General features: G+C 60.7%; 2 protein-coding genes across 8 annotated transcripts; one reads left to right on the forward strand and one right to left on the reverse strand.

Annotated features, from left to right (window-relative positions):
- Positions 1 to 885: 885 nt before the first annotated feature.
- On the forward strand, positions 886 to 7,324 carry PNKP (polynucleotide kinase 3'-phosphatase). 5 transcript variants are annotated; one of them, XM_032169128.2, is made up of 17 exons: positions 886 to 1,083; positions 1,335 to 1,498; positions 2,105 to 2,151; positions 3,110 to 3,409; positions 4,127 to 4,206; positions 4,294 to 4,351; positions 4,460 to 4,567; positions 4,791 to 4,862; positions 5,774 to 5,822; positions 5,904 to 5,974; positions 6,049 to 6,141; positions 6,242 to 6,338; positions 6,422 to 6,483; positions 6,640 to 6,749; positions 6,826 to 6,913; positions 7,022 to 7,083; positions 7,167 to 7,324. In XM_032169128.2, the coding sequence occupies exons 2-17, from the start codon at positions 1,348 to 1,350 to the stop codon at positions 7,282 to 7,284; spliced, it is 1,566 nt and encodes a 521-aa protein (XP_032025019.2). In that variant the 5' UTR covers positions 886 to 1,083; positions 1,335 to 1,347; the 3' UTR covers positions 7,285 to 7,324. The 5 variants fall into 5 exon arrangements, 4 of the variants coding, with proteins under 4 accessions (XP_032025019.2, XP_058281211.1, XP_032025022.1 ...); XM_058425228.1 differs by lacking the exon at positions 886 to 1,083 and having other exon boundaries at positions 1,137 to 1,498; XM_032169131.2 differs by lacking the exon at positions 886 to 1,083 and having other exon boundaries at positions 1,138 to 1,498; positions 2,022 to 2,151.
- A 471-nt stretch (positions 7,325 to 7,795) lies between these two features.
- Positions 7,796 to 17,701, reverse strand: PTOV1 (PTOV1 extended AT-hook containing adaptor protein). Of its 3 annotated transcripts, none has more exons than XM_032169132.2 (13): positions 17,319 to 17,674; positions 13,930 to 14,067; positions 13,739 to 13,821; positions 13,591 to 13,648; positions 13,401 to 13,508; positions 11,340 to 11,495; positions 10,727 to 10,816; positions 10,532 to 10,605; positions 10,396 to 10,453; positions 9,860 to 9,964; positions 8,353 to 8,550; positions 8,201 to 8,269; positions 7,796 to 7,922 (listed from the first exon to the last, which is right to left on the reverse strand). In XM_032169132.2, the coding sequence occupies exons 1-12, from the start codon at positions 17,532 to 17,534 to the stop codon at positions 8,258 to 8,260; spliced, it is 1,296 nt and encodes a 431-aa protein (XP_032025023.1). In that variant the 5' UTR covers positions 17,535 to 17,674; the 3' UTR covers positions 7,796 to 7,922; positions 8,201 to 8,257. The 3 variants fall into 3 exon arrangements, with proteins under 3 accessions (XP_032025023.1, XP_032025025.1, XP_058281212.1); XM_032169134.2 differs by lacking the exon at positions 17,319 to 17,674 and adding an exon at positions 16,916 to 17,231; XM_058425229.1 differs by lacking the exon at positions 7,796 to 7,922 and adding an exon at positions 9,030 to 9,031 and having other exon boundaries at positions 8,218 to 8,269; positions 8,353 to 8,478; positions 17,460 to 17,701.
- Positions 17,702 to 18,031: the final 330 nt, after the last annotated feature.

An 18,031-nucleotide genomic window follows, 5' to 3' on the forward strand; every position in this document is an offset into this window, starting at 1 on the left:
AGCTGGGAGTCTTCTATTATAAAAAGACTGGAGCAACTGGGCTTGGTGCCTCACGCCTATAAGCCCAACACGCTGGGAGGCCAAGGCGGGAGGATCACATGACACCAGGAGGTCGAGATCAGCCTGGGCAGCACAATGAGACCCCTTCTCCAAAGGAAAAAAAAATGGCTGGAGGTTAGAAAGCAGGTGGAACCTCCTCCGAAATTAGGACTAGGTAAACATAATCCCACCAGACCACTACCGGAAGAATGCTAACACTAAATAAGACTTAAACAGGGATCCCAGCGCTTTGGGAGGCCGAGGTGGGCGGATCACGAGATCAGGAGATCGAGACCATCCTGGCTAACACGGTGAAACCCCATCTCTACTAAAAATACAAAAAATTACCGGGGCGTAGTGGCGGGCGCCTGTAGTCCCAGCTACTCGGGAGGCTGAGGCAGGAGAATGGCGTGAACCCGGGAGGTGGAGCTTGCAGTGAGCCGAGATCGCGCCACTGCACTCCAGCCTGGGCGACAGAGCGAGACTCCGTCTCAAAAAAAAAAAAAAGACTTAAACAGGGCTTACTACCACCCAAACATTTTTTTAAGCTTTTGTCACGTGTTAGCTCCTTTAATCGTCATGGTAACCCCACGAAGTGGAAACGATTATCCTTTTTATAGATGAGGAAACTAGAACATCGAGGGTGAAGCCAAAGAAGGACTTAGGGAGGCTGTCGGGGGCGGAGGTTTCCTCGACTGACAATGACCATCAGATGGGAAAATAAGCTTCCTCCCTAAGATGAAAATTAGAAGTCAAGGTGGAAAGAGGCGAATCTGCTAACGGAGGATCCAGTCCCCGCTACCGGCCTGAGCCTCGCGTTGCAGCAAGAGAGATGAAGGTCAGGGCTGCCGAGGGACCCTGGGGGCCGGGAGTCGGGGAAGGGGCGTGGCTGCTGTGGGAGGAGGCCAGGCCCCGCCCCCCACGAGGGGACGAGTCATTTCCGTTCGCCGAGAAACGGAGCGCAGCCGGCCGAGTTGCAGGCGGGGCACCTCGGGCAGGACCTCCCTGGTCGGAAGTGGCCGTGAGCCCCAGCCGCGGTGACGGGTGAGTACGGGGCGGGGCGGAGGCATGTGCGAGGCTCTCTGCCTGTGCCCTGGGAAGTGGGGATTCCAACTCGCGGAGGGATGGAGCACGCGTCGTCGCCTGGGAAACGCATCGACCCGCGGAAGGCGAGCGGGTGGGACTTCCGGAGCAGTTAATGGTGGGGAAACTTCCTAGTGGATGTGGGCGGAGGCGGGACTTCCTGCAGCAAACTGGGGCTGTGCGCCACTCAAGCCCGTTTACCTGCTCCCCAGGCCGGCACCCAGGATGAGCGAGGTGGAGGCCCCGGGCCGCTTGTGGCTCGAGAGCCCCCCTGGGGGAGCGTCCCCCATCTTCCTGCCCTCGGACGGGCAAGCCCTGGTCCTGGGCAGGGGACCCCTAACCCAGGTCACGGACCGGAAGTGCTCCAGAACTCAAGGTGGGCGGGGCCTGAGCTGGAGGGGGTGTGGCCTGTTGCAAAAGCGGGAACAATCCAGAGGGACGCTTGGCTGCTGCGCGGGATTGCAGTGGTGCAGCCAGCCCCGAAGTCGGAAGGTGCTTTCTAGGGAGTACGGGAAGAGAAAATTTGTGCTTGATTTAGAATTAGCTAGATCCTTTGGGGGAGAGGGGATCGAGCGAATTTCGGGAGGATGTTCACTGCGCGGATGATACTCAGGCCATCGGGAAATCCAGAAGCAGGCGACGACCCTTGTCAAGAGAAAAATGATCCTATGGAGAAAAGTAAATGTCGCAGGATTGGGATGGATGGTAACAGGCCAAGCCCCGGACCTGTATCTAGCCACATTTTTTGTCAAGGAGGAAACCAATTTTAGAGAAAAGTACCTCCCTGTCCCTTGCAAGGACCAGTGTCAGGCAATCGTAGTGCCACCATCTGGCTACTGCATGTCAAGGACCCAATCCCGTGTAGAAATAAACTGCCTCTTACTCCCTGGATGCTATAGCCTGAAGCAGGCCACACTCCCCAGAAATGAGGGAACCAACCACACAAGGATGCGAATCCTGACTCCACCCCTCCAATCCTCAGTGGAGCTGGTCGCAGATCCCGAGACCCGGACAGTGGCAGTGAAACAGGTATCAGTGCCTCTGCAAGGGGCAGCAAGGCCTGGGGATGGGATTTGGGGAGGAATTGCAAGCCATCAGTGAAGGGGTACATTAGGAAAATCTGATTGGCGCCGGGCGTGGTGGCTCAAGCCTGTAATCCCAGCACTTTGAGAGGCCGAGGCGGGCGGATCGCTTGAACCTAGGAGTTCGAGACCAGCCTGAGCGACATAGTGAAACCTGTCTCTATAAAAAATAAGCGGGGATGGTGGCGCGTCCTTGTAGTTCCAGCTAATCGGGAGGCTGAAGCGGGAGGATCCCTTGAGCCCAGTAGGTCAAGGGTGCAATGAGCAGTGATCACCACACTGTACTTTAGCCTGGGTGACAGCGAGAACCTGTCTCAAAAAAAGAAAAGGAAAGATGTGGCTGGGAGAGAAGGGGGTGTGTCCAGTAAAGAAAGAAGTGTTGCCTGTTTCAATGAGGTGGGTACCTGTCCAAGACCTTAGAAATTGGACAAGGCGGCCAGGCGCGGTGGCTCACGCCTATAATCCCAGCAGTTTGGGAGGATAGGCGGGCGGATCACCTGAGATCAGGAGTTTGTGACCAGCCTGGCCAACATGGCGAAACCCCATCTCTACTAAAAATACAAAAATTAGCCGGGCATGGTGGCGGGTGCCTGTAATCCCAGCTACTCGGGTGGCTGAGGCAGGAGAATCGTTTGAACCCGGGAGGCACAGGTTTCAGTGAGCCGAGATTGCACCACTGCACTCCAGCCTGGGCGACAAAACAAGCCTCTATCTCCAGGAAAAGAAAAAAAAAAAAAAAAAGGATCGGACAAGTCTGAAAACCTGTTACCCTTCCAAAGTGAAGAGGTGGGGCCTAAGGGTCTGATTAGTGGTGGAGAAGGGCTGATTTTTCCGCTGGGTATTTGATTGGAGGAAGCTCCCGGTGGGGGCGGAGCCAGTCCCAGCTCTTCCCTCTCTTTCTGCAGCTGGGAGTTAACCCCTCAACTGCCGGAACCCAGGAGTTGAAGCCGGGGTTGGAGGGCTCTCTGGGGGTGGGGGACACACTGTATTTGGTCAATGGCCTCCACCCACTGACCCTGCGCTGGGAGGAGACCCGCACACCAGAATCCCAGCCAGGTACTCCACCTGGCACCCCTCCGGTGTCCCAAGACGAGAAGAGAGATGCTGAGCCGCGGAAGAAGCGTATGCGGAAGTCAAACCCCGGCTGGGAGAACTTGGAGAAGTTGCTAGTGTTCACCGCAGCTGGGGTGAAACCCCAGGGCAAGGTGAGGGCCACGCCGAGGGCTGAGGGAGCCGCCACAGACTGGGACCCAATCCCAGGTTTGTTGCGTGCTCTCCCTACTTCTTTTTAGCCTCTACTTACTTTTCTGAGAAATGGGCCTAATGATAAACGCAGGGGTCATCATAAGTAGTAGGGAGAATGATGTATGTCAGCTCCTGCGTTACCCATGGTGACCACCCAGTAATGAGCAATGACCATGGCTGTCTCAGTAGGAGCTACTATGATGAGGATTTTTTATGTCCAGAGAGACTTGAGTTCAAATGCCATTACCACCACATTCTGAGTCTCGTGTCTCTCATCTGTACGATGCTGAATCCATAAAAAGCACGTGGCATAGTTCCTGACATGCAGTTAGCACCCAAAGCTTTGCTCCTGCTTTTATTTTCACGGTTATTAGCCCACCGAGGTGGTGAAGGCCAGGGGAGGAAGGAGGCTGAGTAAGACATTAACCCCCATTTTAAAGACTGTAATCCTGGGGCCGGATCATGAGGAGTAACAGGAGACAGTAAGGTTAAGATGTCAGGCCGCACTCAGAGGCATCACAGATGCTTGAAATGGAGGTGCTCTGTGACTCGGTTTCCCCATTTGTGAGATGGCAGTGATAACACCCTGCCTGGCAGGGTTGGTGTGAGTCAGCCTGTGAGTGAGGAGGGTCAGAGGTATCACAGTGCTGCTGTTTGTCTTTCCTTGGTGACACCAGGTGGCTGGCTTTGATCTGGACGGGACCCTCATCACCACACGCTCTGGGAAGGTCTTTCCCACTGGCCCCAGTGATTGGAGGTGATAAGAGGCAAAACAAGGGAGTGAGTGAGGCCTGGAGTCCACCTCTGGCCCCGGGTCACCCCTGCTGCTTCCTACCTGCCCTAGGATCTTGTACCCAGAGATTCCACATAAGCTCAGAGAGCTGGAAGCCGAGGGCTACAAGGTATGTGCAGCTGCCTGTCTGCATGGGCACGTGCACGTGGCGGTCCGACTGCAGGTCAGACCAAGGCCCTGGTGAGCAGGGCGCCTGGTGACACCCTCTGCTCCCCAGCTGGTGATCTTCACCAACCAGATGAGCATCGGGCGCGGGAAGCTGCCAGCTGAGGAGTTCAAGGCCAAGGTGGAGGCTGTGGTGGAGAAGCTGGGGGTCCCCTTCCAGGTATGGCTGGAAGGGAGGCTGGGAGCTATGTGGGGACACAGAGATCCAGAGCGAGGGCTTGACTCCGGGGTAAGTGAGGCGGAGGCCTCTGGCAGTGTGATGCTGATAGGAACGCATCATCAGCTACAAATTCTGCAGCTCTGCTCAGCTGGGTGAGGGCTGGGGTGGCATCCAGTAGGTGCTTGAGGGGGAGCTGAAGCTGGTGGCCCCCTCCCATCCACAGGTGCTGGTGGCCACGCATGCAGGCTTGTACCGGAAGCCGGTGACGGGCATGTGGGACCATCTGCAGGAACAGGTGGGTCTCACAGCCTGCCCAGCCCCCCTCCTTTTCCTCGCTGCAGCCCCTCGCTCCTGGGCTCCCAGGCCTCTGGTCATGGCCTCCTTACTCCCTGCCTTCTGTTTTTTGCTGTCACATCTTAGATGTTGGTTTACGAAACCAATGCTTTTAAACTTTCTAAATCATAGTAGGGAAGCTGTTCATTCCTTCGTTGATTCGTTTGTGTGTGCATTTGTTCTGAAGTTTAGCGCGTTCTTGAGCTGAAGGTATCAGTGAGCGGGACAGCCTGCTCCCGCAGGGCCCGCACGGAGAGGGCAGTAACTCTAGGCGGATGGGCAGACTGGCGTGTAAAACAGCGGGAGGGAGAGAGGTGGAGAAAGCAGGCATCGTTTCACCCGTGATGGGCAGGGATGGCCTCTGAGGAGGTGACATCCGAGGAAAAGGCCTAAGGCAGGGGAAGTAGGGAGCCAGGTGGACACCTGGGGAAAGTGTAAAGTCCCCCCTTGCGGAGTGACAGCAAGTGCAAAGGCCCTGAGGCAGTCCCTAGTCTGGGCTAGTTAGGGACAGCAAGGCCCATGCGGCTGGCCCTAAGCAAGGGAGGGGAGAGGGAGGGCCCCGCTTTTGCCCTGAGAGAGGGGGAATCTGCGAGGTGCCGGCACCCCAGAGGCTGGAGCTACAGCAGGGTGGGTGCCCTCCGGTGGCCGCGTGGGGAACCGGAGGCGGCTAAGCCGGGAGACCTGGAGGGAGGGGGCTGCGTGGGGAGACCCCAGGGGTCCAGGAGCATGGTGCAAAGTGGCTGGATGGTGGGGACATGAAAGGTCGGAGGATGAGGCCTGGTGCGGGGCACAGACCAGGCGAAGCAGCCCCAGGGACCCGCTACCGCTGCGGGGGAACACTTGGAAAGGCCTCCTCACTGCCATCTCCCGTAGGCCAACGAGGGCGCGCCCATCTCCATCGGAGACAGCATCTTTGTGGGAGGTAAGGGCCTGGAGGCTGCTGAGGGTGGGCTGGGACCCCTTTCTCCGAACTGGTGGGAACGGGGTGTCCCGTGTGTTCCAGACGCAGCCGGACGCCCGGCCAACTGGGCCCCCGGGCGGAAGAAGAAAGACTTCTCCTGCGCAGATCGCCTGGTGAGGCCCCTGGCCCCTGCCCCGCGCCCGAGCCCGACCCAGGCCCGTGTCTGATGTCCGTCCTCAACCCCTAGTTTGCCCTCAACCTTGGCCTGCCCTTCGCCACACCTGAGGAGTTCTTTCTGAAGTGGCCAGCAGCCGGCTTCGAGCTCCCTACCTTTGATCCCGTGAGGCCCGGGGGTGGGGGTGGGGGTGGGGGTGGCGATGGGAGGGCTCCCGGAGATGGGGCCGGGGACGGGTCTCACGCCCGTGTCCCGCCCTTCGCAGAGGACTGTCTCCTGCTCAGGGCCTGTCTGCCTCCCGGAGTCCAGGGCCCTCCTGAGCGCTAGCCCGGAGGTGGTTGTTGCAGTGGGATTCCCTGGGGGTGAGTGCCCTGCCCCTGTGCCCGCGCCCTGAGCCCTGCCTGGGTCCTAGGCCACCCACCGACACTGCACCCCCCCCCCAAAGCCGGGAAGTCCACCTTTCTCAAGAAGCACCTCGTGTCGGCCGGATACGTCCACGTGAACAGGGTATGACCAGACTGTGGCCGCCCCAAATCATAGTTCCCATCTCCACTTCTCAACCAGTTTGGGCCGGCTTCCCTCCATCACTGCCCACTCCCGTCCCCGCTCAGTTTTCTCTCCCCCCGGGTCTCCGGATCCGTTTGTAACCTCTCGTGTCCTCAGGACACGCTAGGCTCCTGGCAGCGCTGTGTGACCGCGTGTGAGACAGCCCTGAAGCAAGGGAAACGGGTCGCCATCGACAACACAAACCCGGACTCCGCGAGCCGCGCCAGGTAGCGGGACCGCGGGACCATAGGGGGCCTGTGGCGGGGTGGGCGGGGCCTGCGCATCCAGCTCCTTCCCCCGCAGGTACGTCCAGTGTGCCGGAGCCGCAGGCGTCCCCTGCCGCTGCTTCCTCTTCACCGCCACTCTGGAGCAGGCGCGCCACAACAACCGGGTGAGCCCGCTCGGCCCCCAGGCTGCACCCCCGACCCCCATCCTCGCCCCCAGGTGCCCCTCCCTCCCCTGACCCCTGGGCCTGCCGCCCCCTCTGATGTCCCCACAGTTTCGAGAGATGACGGACTCCTCTCATGTCCCCGTGTCAGACATGGTCATGTATGGCTACAGGTACTGTTGGGGATAGCAGCGGGCAGGGGCACTGGCTGGGCCACATGAGCCAGGCTGTCCCTCACTGTTCCCACTACTGCCAGGAAGCAGTTCCAGGCCCCAACGCTGGCCGAAGGCTTCTCTGCCATCCTGGAGATCCCGTTCCGGCTGTGCGTGGAGCCGAGGCTGGAGCGGCTGTACTGCCAGTTCTCTGAGGGCTGAGCCCCGCCCAGCTCCCTCCACAATAAATGCTGTTTTTCCATGAGCTTGGCCGGTATTTTGCTGGAAGGAGGGTGGTCCCCATGGGGGAGGGGCTCCAGGCCTGCCACAGTTTCTCACATGGATGGAGGCTTTAAGGACATTTTCAGGTAACAAAAGGTGGGGCCCTACAGAGGGGATTCCAGCTTTGCTGGGACCTGGCATGGGCACTTTAGACATTAGCCTGGGAACACACAGGGAAGGCACTGTGGCCCCTCGAGAGCCAGCTGGTGAGCCCATGAGCCCCAACCGAGGGGCTGGCTCAAGGCCAGGTGTGACCCCTGAGGACAAAATCCAGCTCAGGTTCTGTGACACTGAACTTGAACCCAAGGCCTGTGGGTCTGGAGATTGGGGGCGGAGAGGGTGTGGGCAGCCAAGAGCCAGATCCAGTGAGTTCCCGGGCTGTCCAGCCTGCTGGGCCACCTTACAGCTAGGGGGCTGCCAGGCATGGGGCAGTGAGCAGAGGGGGCAGGCAGGTTTTTAAAAGGCTTTATTGGGGAAACGTAGAGGGGTGGGGACCGTCCTTGGAGGCCTCAGGACACCATCCTCCATGTTGCTGGGCAGTTGAAGTCCCCAGGGGCCCCTGCTTAGAAGTGTGTCACCTGGGGGCAGGGACGCAGTGGGGGCTGCTGGCCACAGGCTCCCAAGCACTGACCCCACATCCCTGTGAGCAGAGGCCTGGCCCCACCCAGGCCTGGACACCACCTTCCCACAGCCCCGCAGCCAGGCTGCAGTTTCCCGACAGCCTAGGGCCTCTGGGACTGCTGCCTCTCCCTCTGCTCTGCTCTCCCCAAGGCCAAGGTTGCCCTGCTTCTTTCCCAACCCCACCCCCCCCACATGCCCCAGGGTCCCTCCTGTACATGACAGGGTCACCACTCACCAGTCTCTGCGGGGGCCTCATCTGTCACTCCTGGAGGGGCCCAGCCCGGGGTAGCCACTACCCCCCCATCTGTGGGGAGGAATCAGAGGCCAGTGGTGAGCAGGCAGGGGGGCGGAGGGAGGCTGAGCAGCCCTGGGGGCTGGCCACCTCACCCCTCGTTGCTGCTGCTCCTGCTCCAGGTTCCGCTGCAGGACCTGCTGCTGGTTGGCAATGACACGCCGGATGCCGTTGACAAAGTTGCCCTGGTCGTGGGGGATGAGGCCGATGAAGATTTTCTTCTCCGAAGAGTACAGGAGCATAAGCACGCGGATCTCACACGATGCTTTGTAGGAAAAGTGCACGCAGCCGGCCTGGCAGGCATAGGGCCTGGTGTCACCAGACAGCACCACAGGGACTCAGACCACAGGGACCAGCGTCCCTCCAACCATGGCACCATGCTGTGGGCTCCATGAGCTGGCACAGCCTAACTGCTCTGTCCTCACAACCACCCACCCCAGAGGTGGGCCCCCTAATTAGGATGACACGGTGGCCAAGAGCAATGGGTGGGCCAAAGGCCAACAGGCTCTGTCGGGAAGGGCCCAAGAACCTGCATTTCAGAGCTCCTGGGCAGGCCAGGCTGTGTCCGGGGCCACCTCACCACAGCCACCTGAGCCAACCGGCCACGGCTTCAACTCAGGAGCCCGAGGGATCTGCAGCAGCAGGCCCAGCACAAGCAAGGGCTGAGGTACATGGAGCTTTTCTGGGTTTCCTGAGGAAACTTTTTTTTTTGAGACAGTTTTGCTCGTCGCCCAGGCTGGAGTGCAATGGCATGATCTCAGCTCACTGCAACCTCTGCTTCCCAGGTCCAAGCCATTCTTGTGACTCAGCCTCCTGAGTGGCCATCATGCCTGGCTAATTTTTATATTTTTAGTAGAGACGGGGTTTCACCACATTGGCCAGGCTGGTCTCAAACTCCTGACCTCAGGTGATCCGCCCGCCTCGGCCTCCCAAAGTGCTGGGATTGCAGGCGTGAGTGACTGCGCCCGGCCCGAGGGAACGCTTGAAATTGCTTTAATGTAAAAGCACCTACACCCAGGCCCCCCCACCCACGAACAGCTTCATGGACAGTTTACTCGGACTGAGTCGAAGGTAATTTTAAGGTAGTTTCGGGATACTACCCAAGTATGGCCCAGCTGGAAGGTAGACATCAAGGGGGAGGGCTCATAAGCACCGAAGTCCAACCTTCCCCACCTCACAGATGGAGAAACTGAGCCCCAGAGAGAGAAGAGGAGTCAGCTGAGACTCCCCCAGATAAGATGATCACCAGATATTCTGGGACCTTGCTGGGGACAGACAGCCCTCCCTGCCTGGCAATGGGCCTTTGGGATGTGGCACAAGCTCCCGGGAAACCTGGAGTGACAAGGGTGCCTGTCCCTGGGGAGCGGAGAGCGTGGAGTTGGTGCTGAGTCAGCCCTGACGTGGCAGAGGAGGGTCAGTGCCCCGTCCAGTGCCGTGGGGACAGCACAGAGCCCTCAGAAGCCACGCCCACACTAGCTGCCCTCTCTCCCCAGTTGGTCCGGGACATGGTGCTCTGTTCCTCTCCCATGTCCGCCCCCGTGAGCCGTCCTGGCTGACTCTGCCGTGGCTGGCCCCTCCCCAGCATCTGCTGGCACCACTCACGAAGCCGTTGTCCATGATCCGGCACAGGCTCTTCAGTGTCTCCAGATCCTTGGTGAAGTGGAACTGGACCAGGCGCGAGTTCCGGAACAGCGGCACCAGGGTGGTCTGCGGGGAAGCGAGGGGACCCCCAGCTCTGGCTTCTCCCACCATGGCCTCCCGCTCCCAGTCCGCTGAGTCCCCTGGGCCCAGGACCAAACAGACTCCCCTGTCCTCCCTACCTCAGGAAAAGTCATCTCTACCGCTCAACCAGCCCAACCCTGGAGTGCTGCGGAAGCCGCTCTCAGATCCCTTGGCAGCCCCCCAGGTGCAGGTCATGGCTGCCTCTTCCCCGCCCAGTCCCTGCACAGTCACCAGCTGGATACCTGGGACCCCTTGGAGCCAGGCCTGAGGACCTACCCACCGCGCCTGCTTCAGCACCCTCAGCTCTGCTCCCTCATAGCCAGCTCAGGCCACCCGGGGAGGTGCTCTTGCCCCCAGCCCCGCCCTCTGGAATAGCTCCTACGTGCAGGCTCGAGCACCCGGCCGCAGCCCCTCACCAGCAGTTGCTGCGGGATGAGCTGCATGTACAGCTTCCTTGGCCACTGCTCGGTCCTCCTGTGGGGCACGAGGGGATGAGGGTCAGGAAGCCCCGGCTCCCCGGACGCTGCCTCCACCCCCCAGCCCAGCACTCACAGGATCTCCCCCTGGTTCACGTAGACGTGGGATGGCAGCCACCTCTTGGACCGACTGTTGGGCTCAGGCCTGGGCTTTTGGGGGAGAGGCAAAAAGGAGCCCTCAGGGCTAGAGACCCCCAACCCCAGTATCCCCTCCCAGCCACAGTCCGTGAGGATCTGGGGGTCCCAGGTCCCTGGGCTGCCGAGGGCTCACCTCCTGCCACTCCATGACGCCACTCCATGCCAGGAACTTGTTGTTCACGATCTGGACTGGGCCTGAGTTGACACCACCAGGTCCCACTGCCTGTTGGAAGGGAAGAGGGGCCCAGGCTCCTGGGAAACCTCTGTCTGTCCTGGGGCCTGCCATCCCTCCCTCCGAGCCTTGGCCTGTTAGCCCCAGCTGGGTCCATTCTCTAGCCCCAGGGGAACAGGCCGTGCCCCTCACCTGCTCACAGCCCCCCATGGCTCCCCAACTGGCCTGAGACAGGTCCTGGCCCTCACCTGGTGCACAGGACCTGCGGAGTCTGCCTCAACTGGCAAGGCATGACCAGGACACGTGGTCACTGAGCAGGGCCTTCCAGCCTCACGATGATCCCAACCCCTGCCCAGCTCCCCGCTCCACTGGCTTCCCTGCTGCTGCGCCAAGACCCACCCTCCAGCCCTTCAGAGCCACCCAGTGGCCGCTTTTCCATGGAGCCCTGGTGGGAACCCGCTCAGCCTCCTCGGGGCTCCCCTGAAGCTCCTTGCTCCAGCCATCGCATCACACTCCGCCCACACCAAGTCTGGCTGCCCGACCAGGGCAGAGGGGCTGTGCTTGGCTGGCACACCTGCTTGCGGGTGGTGATGACCTGCCGGATGGCACTGACGAAGCCGCTCTGGTCGTAGGGGATGAGGCCCATGAAGATCTTCTTCTTGGACGAGTACAGGAGCATGAGCACGCGCACCTCACAGGGCGAGATGTGGGGGAACAGCATGCAGCCCGCCTGCGGGGGCCGCAGGTCAGGACCCTGTGGGCACTACCCGGGGCCGCTGTGCCCCCACCACCCTGGACCACCCCACCTGTAGGGGATGAAGGGAGATCATCGGCAGACAGAGGCCCCCACAGTCAAGGCCGTCATGGCCATAGGTGAGGGGCCTCTGAGAGCCCGTGCAGCGCCCATCGGCATCCCCCGACCCTGCCATGGCTGAGGTCAGAGTGGCGCCTGGCACCCAGGCTGCGGTGAGAACGCCGAGAAGGCACCACCTCCCGCCCACATTGCTCCCTGCCGCCAGCCCTCCTGACTGCCTGATGGGGTGACCTGACCTGGGGATTAAGAGCACAGGCAGCGCCCCACCGTTCTGCTGCCTCCTAGCTGTGTGACCTAACACCAGCCACCTCCTGTTTCTGGGCCTCCATTATCTGTAAAACTGGATAATAGTGCACACAGTTGGTGCCACATAAAGGCTCAACAGATAAAGTGCTGGTGCCTCTTGGATGGGGCATGGGAGAACTAAGCCTGACAGATGTGCCTGGCTGTGGTGTCTGAAGTGGTGTGACCATCCCAGAACCCCACGTCCCCTCCCCACACCAGGCCACCCCCCACAGTGCTGTCCCCTCCATGCTGCCGGCCTAACTTCTCGACCTTGGTGTCCAACCCAGGGATCACCCACTCAGGGCCCTGTCCCTGGCCTCCCTGGAGCCATGCACAGTCACCCTCCCAGGGCCATGCTGGGGGGTGAGTATGGATGTCCATCTTCCCTACAGACTGGGTACTCAGGGCCCGGACACGGCAGGCCCTCAACAAACAGTGCTGGGTGAAGGGGGAACGGCTCAGCTAAGAGACCTCATGCCAGGCACAAGCCCTGGTCTGCCCCTGGTCTCCTGAGGGAAAAGGGAGGTCCTAGCGGAACCCAGGGCGCTGAGAACAGCAGCTGGGATGGGGTAGAGGCAGACTGTCCCAAAGGGGAACAGGAACTGGGAATGTCCCAGAGCCAGGTCCTCTGGGCAGACGACTCGCTCCCACCCCATCCCTGCCTCCTCTCTAGCACCTGCCATCTTTCATAGCCCAAGCCCCCTTTCTGACCTGCCCTGCGCCAGAATCCCAGTCACCCGAACAGCCTCGCCAGCTGGGTTCACCGAGCACTCACTAGGTACTAAAGTCACCATCTCAAGCGCTTTACACAAATTCCCTCCCTCCAGCTTCCCGGTGGCCCTAGGAAGCACAGCAACCCTGTCCTCCCTACCTGTCTCTACCCCTCAACCAGCCCAACCCAGGAGTGCTGCAGAAGCCACTCTCAGATCCCTTGGCAGCCCCTCAGGTCCAGGTCGTGGCCGCAACTGCCCCACTCAGTCCCTGCACAGCCACCAGCTGGATACCTGGGTCCCCTTGGAGCCAGGCCTGAGGACCTACTCACCGCGTCTGCTTCAGCACCCTCAGCTCCGCTCCCTCACGGCCAGCTCAGGCCACTCGGGGAAGTTAGCCCATTTTACAGACCAGAATACCAAGCCCCAATGTGCCACTCCCTCCTGGCTGGCTTTCCTGCCTAGCACACCCATTTACCAGGTCCCTGCCACACGCTATGTGTCCCTGACAGGCTCCTGGGCCCCAACAGGGCTGGCCCCGGTCCCTCTGTGCACTCACGCCCCCAGGGCCACCTCGAAGCTGGGCACAGATGCAGAAACTGGAGGCCTCTCAGGCCGAGTTTCTTCACCCTGTGCTCTACGGAGGGTGCCTGGGGTCAGTCATTTCCAGATGGGGTCCGAAAGGCCACGAGGGCTGCCCTCCACCCCAGGGGAGACCCCCGGCTCCCGCCTGGGCCGTGTGAGCAGAGCGCTGCCTCCAGCTGTACTTGTCACCACAGTGCTACAAGGGAGCCGCCCCTCGCGCACCCGAGCCCGCCCCACTCACGAAGCCGTTGCCCATGATGCGGCAGAGCCCCTTGAGCGAGTCGCAGTCTCTGTTGGTGAAGTGGAACTGTGCCAACTGGGAGTTCCGGAACAGGGGGCCCAGGGTGGTCTGGGGGCACAGGGGACAGAGAGCTGGGTCAGCTAGGCATGGGGGTGCTCAGAGTGGGTGGGGCAGGCGGGGCGGGTCTCACCAGCAGCTGCTGCGGGATCAGCTGCATGATCAGCTTCTGTGGCCACTGGTCGGTCTCCCTACGGGAAGGAGCCAGTCAGAAAGGGCTGCCCTGATCCCCACAGCCACCGCCCCTGCCACCGCCCTGGCTGCTGCGCCCCGGCACTCACAGGTTCTCGCCTTGGTTCACGTAGGCTTGGCAGGGCAGGGTCCGCTTCAGCTTTGCAGTGGAGTCAGAGTAGGGTCTGCGCTTCTGTGGGGGCAGGAGGGGCGTCACTGTGCACAGCCTAGATGCCCTGGCCTGTCCCCGCGGGGACAAGACAAGACCCTGGAGGCCAGCCACAGCCCCACAGAGACTCACCTCCTGCCACTCGAGGACACCGCTCCAGGCCAGCAGCTTGTTGCTGAGCCGGTGCTCGCTCACGGCCAGACCCCCAAGGGTGAGCCCAGGTGAGGAGGGACCGATGGGACCCAGTGCCCCGAAGACCCGAGCACCTTCCTGCAGTGGAGTGGGGGGTAGGTGGGAAAACTGAGGCCGGGGCCTGCAAGGACAGGCAGTCCCCACACACCTCAGAAGGGACATCCCAATATTTAGCCCCAAATCCCCTGCTGGAAGCCCACGGGTCCATGTCCAAACCCTCTGCTCACCCCTCAGGACCCCAACACGCTGGTCCTCATATCCCTTCCCACTGCCGCCCCTCAGGACCCTTCCTTCCCAGAGCCTGCTGTCACCTTGACACTGGCCCAGCAGAATCCTGAAGCCTTCAGCCAGCCCCACCTCCAGCCTTCGCCCCAGCTGTGTGCCTGCTCAATTCTTGAGACCCAAGTTAGAAGCCAGCTGTAGGGGGCTTTCCCCGTGCCCCAGGCTGGGCCCAGGGCTTCCTTGCAGCCTCCGCAGGCACAAACCGGCCTGCGCTGTGTCTGTCCCGCACACTAGCTTCCCCTGTCTTTCCCAGGCTGAAACTCTCCTAAGGCTCCCTGTCACCCCAAAGTTCAACTCCTCCCTCTGGCTCAGGCCATTGCCCACCTCTCTGGCCTTATAAGTCCGACCCCAGGGAGGCAGGAAGGAGGTGACAAGAAACACAGAGGGGACTGAACCATCCAGGAGAAAGACGGGGAGGAAAAGGGGGAAACATTTGGAAGACAGCTGGGACACCACCCCCGGAGGGGTCTCACAGACCAAAACATGTAGAACACCAGGAGAAGGTTCTAGCAATAAAGCCAAGCAACGCCACAAATGCTACTTACAGGCACTCTCCCCACTATTTTTTTTATTACTATTATTTTTTTGAGGCGGAGTTTCACTCGCTCCCAGGCTGGAGTGCGGTGGCGCGATCTCGGCTCACTGCAACCTCGCTCACTGCAAGCCGCGCCATCATGCCCGGCTAATTTTGTTTTTAGTAGAGACGCGGTTTCACCATGTTGGCCAGGCTGGTCTCGAACTCCTGACCTCAAGTGATCCGCCCGCGTCGGCCTCCCAAAGTGCTGGGATTACAGACGAGGGCCACCACGCCTGACCTCACTTACTGTTTTTTAAAACCAAAAACATCTCAAAGCAAACAAGGGAAAGCTTCGCAAACAGCCTGGCAGCAGGAAACCCACGAGAGTTTCCCCGCAGTAGGCGCCTCAATTATAAGGGTGATTTCTTTTCGTCTTATTACAAACAGGTATTTCCCAAATTTTCTATGAAGCACAAGGAGATCTTTCCTTCCAGAATACTAGCAAACACAAAAAAATTTACTTTGTGAGTGCTTAAAAAGAGAAAAACCTGAACAAACTTGCTCTCCACCCACGCAGGTGATTCTCCACCCACGCAGGTGATTCTGGCTTTTGGGCAGTCGTCAAAAGATCAGATAGAAAACCTGAGTATCCTGACGTTAGAATGAGTTGGATAGAGAGTGGATGTTGCCCCGGGGGCTTCAGACACCATAACGGACATCCAGCACCTGAGATGAGTTAAAACGCACAGCTGGAGGCGACTTTAGAGATGAGGGTACACTTACAACATAAAGTTGTTTACGTCGCTGGGAACTGGGGTATCTAGGCCGCATATACAGTGACGCGTATGCATTTACTGCCACAAAGATGGGTAAAAATCAGGCGAACGCACTTAAGAGCCCAAGCGACATACTTAATGTCTGCTTGTCTAGGAGGGCAGATTGACTCGGGATCTGCAGCCATAGTAAAGAGCAGGTATGCTTGCCTAAAACCCGGGGATACCTTCCACAGCAAGAACAGCACATCAAGATGGGACGATCACATTTAAAAACGACGGTTAAGGTGCAACCTAAAGAAAATCTCACATCTTGGCAATCGTGTGCCAAACTGTGCGCGCCTCACATCTCTATTGCACAAGGAAGCCCATCTAGTACTTGCACTGAGGTTTAAAGCCTTGGGGTGCATGTCTGAGGACCCGGAAAGCACTTTTGAACGACTAGATGCGAATGCTGCAGGAAGGGGCGAAGGCAGTGGAGTGAATGGGGGTACGTTTAAGTTGTGGGAGGTGATCTGAGTCTCGGTATCCATGTTTATGACCCCAGGAAGCCTGTTTAAGGTTTCAGTAGGGCTGCCACAGCTCTGTGCCATCCACACCGCTGAGGCAGTGTATTTAAGAAGCGGACCGGAGCGCGAACCCAGGGGAAATCTCACATCGGGGCAAGCGTGTGCACGGTGCAAAGTCGCGATGTGCGGTTTTACAGCCCCAGGTAAACCTTACGGTTTCTGAAAACCATGTGCGTCTTTTGGGTCCGGAGAAGGGTATGCAGCCCAAAGTACCTGCGAAGCTGAATGTTTACCTTTAAGGTCTGGGCTCACACCAGTCCATCAAAGCATCCCACACCTGGGCGCGGGCGCGTATTCTAGGTGCGCACTCCACGGGCACGGAGCGGGCCCCAGGGAGAACGCCCACGGGTGCGACATCTGGGGGCGCTGGTACAAAGCGCGGGCCCCTCCCTCGCCTCTGTCCCCCAACCCCGCCCCCATTTCCAGGTTTCCTGCCCGGAGAGCAAGCAACTTTCCAATGGCAAAAACAAGCGCGCGTGCCCTGCCGGCTGCCTGTCCGCCGCCCCCCACCCGCGTTTAAATCGGACCGCGGAGTCAGCAGTAATTTGAGCCCGCCCCGCCCCCGTCCCCCACCCCCCCACCCCGGCCCGAACGCGCAACAAAGGGGAGAGCGCGGCGCGAACCACCGGGGGCTCCACGGGGGAACCCGGCCCCAGGCGGGACCACCCTTCGGGCCACAGGGGACACCCCGGAGCGGCGGGGGCCGCGGACAAAGGCGTGAGCCTGGGATAGGGGCTGGGGGGGCGGGGCCGTGGAAGGCTCTGGAAAAAGGGCGGGGGGCTCACCATGGGAGGGGCCGAGCGGGCCCGGATCCGCGGAGGCTGCGGGCCACGGGGGCTGGCAGGCCAGGAGCGCGAGCGGACGGCGCGCACCATGAGGGGCCGCGGAGGGCGGCCGCGACCCCCGAGGGGGCCCCCGGCGCCGGAGCGGTACGGGGCACGGCGCGGACGGACCATGGCGGGCGCGGGCCGAGCAGGCGGGGAGCTGCCGCGGGCCACAAGGGGGGCTGCGGGCTCCACCGACTGAGGGGCGCGGGCGCGGGCGCGCGGCTTCGGGGAAGACGGGCTGAGCCGTACCAAGCTCGGGGGACGCGCCGCCGGAGTGGGGTCGCCGCGACCGAACCACTGAGGCGAGCGGGGGAGCCCGGCGCGTACCAAGCACGTCCGAGGGGGCGTGGCCGGAGCATACCAAGGCGGCGCGGGGGAGCGGGGCCCGGGCGGGAGCGAAGTGTGAGCTCGGCGGTCCTGCGGGCCTCTCCGGCGCGGGGGAGTCCTGGGAAGACGCGCGAGCCACAACTTCACGGGGCGTGGCGGGAACGGGAGCCCCTACCAAACGGGGTGGCAGAAGAACGAAGGCGACACCAAACTGGCCCCTTGCGGGGGTCGGCACGGCGGGAGACCTCATCCGGAGCCCTGGGCCCGCAGAACCGGGAGACCGCGCCAAAATACATCAGGGAAGAGTGAAGGACAGAATAATGGGCCTGGGGACAAGGGAAGCCACTAAAAGGGAACCCACTGAGGGTACGGATTACACCCGAGCCTGAGGGGGAGAGCTGAAGGTTTGCAGGCGGTGACGTGGCGAGGTGCGCAGGGGACTCCAACTCCCAGCGGCCCCCGCGCGGCTTGGGCGGGGCCAGCAGTTCCTGGAGGCTCCGCCCATTAGTCCCCTCGCCCAGGCTCCGCCCGCCGTCCCTGGCGACTCCAAGCTTCTCGCCACTCACGTCGCTCCCCGGCCTTCCGTGGATTCGCTCATTCGCTCTGCTAAAATGAAATGACTACTTACTAGTAGTTGTATAAGATTTTTTCCTCGATTTTTGTTCCTTAAACGTGGGTAATACCTAACCCTAGAGTGGTTATGGAGATCAAGCCCGAGGGGCTGTGCTTGACTGCTTGGCGCAGTCA

Source organism: Hylobates moloch, unplaced genomic scaffold (assembly GCF_009828535.3).
Source record: "Hylobates moloch isolate HMO894 unplaced genomic scaffold, HMol_V3 SCAFFOLD_12, whole genome shotgun sequence".
In the NCBI taxonomy this organism is placed as follows: domain Eukaryota; kingdom Metazoa; phylum Chordata; class Mammalia; order Primates; family Hylobatidae; genus Hylobates; species Hylobates moloch.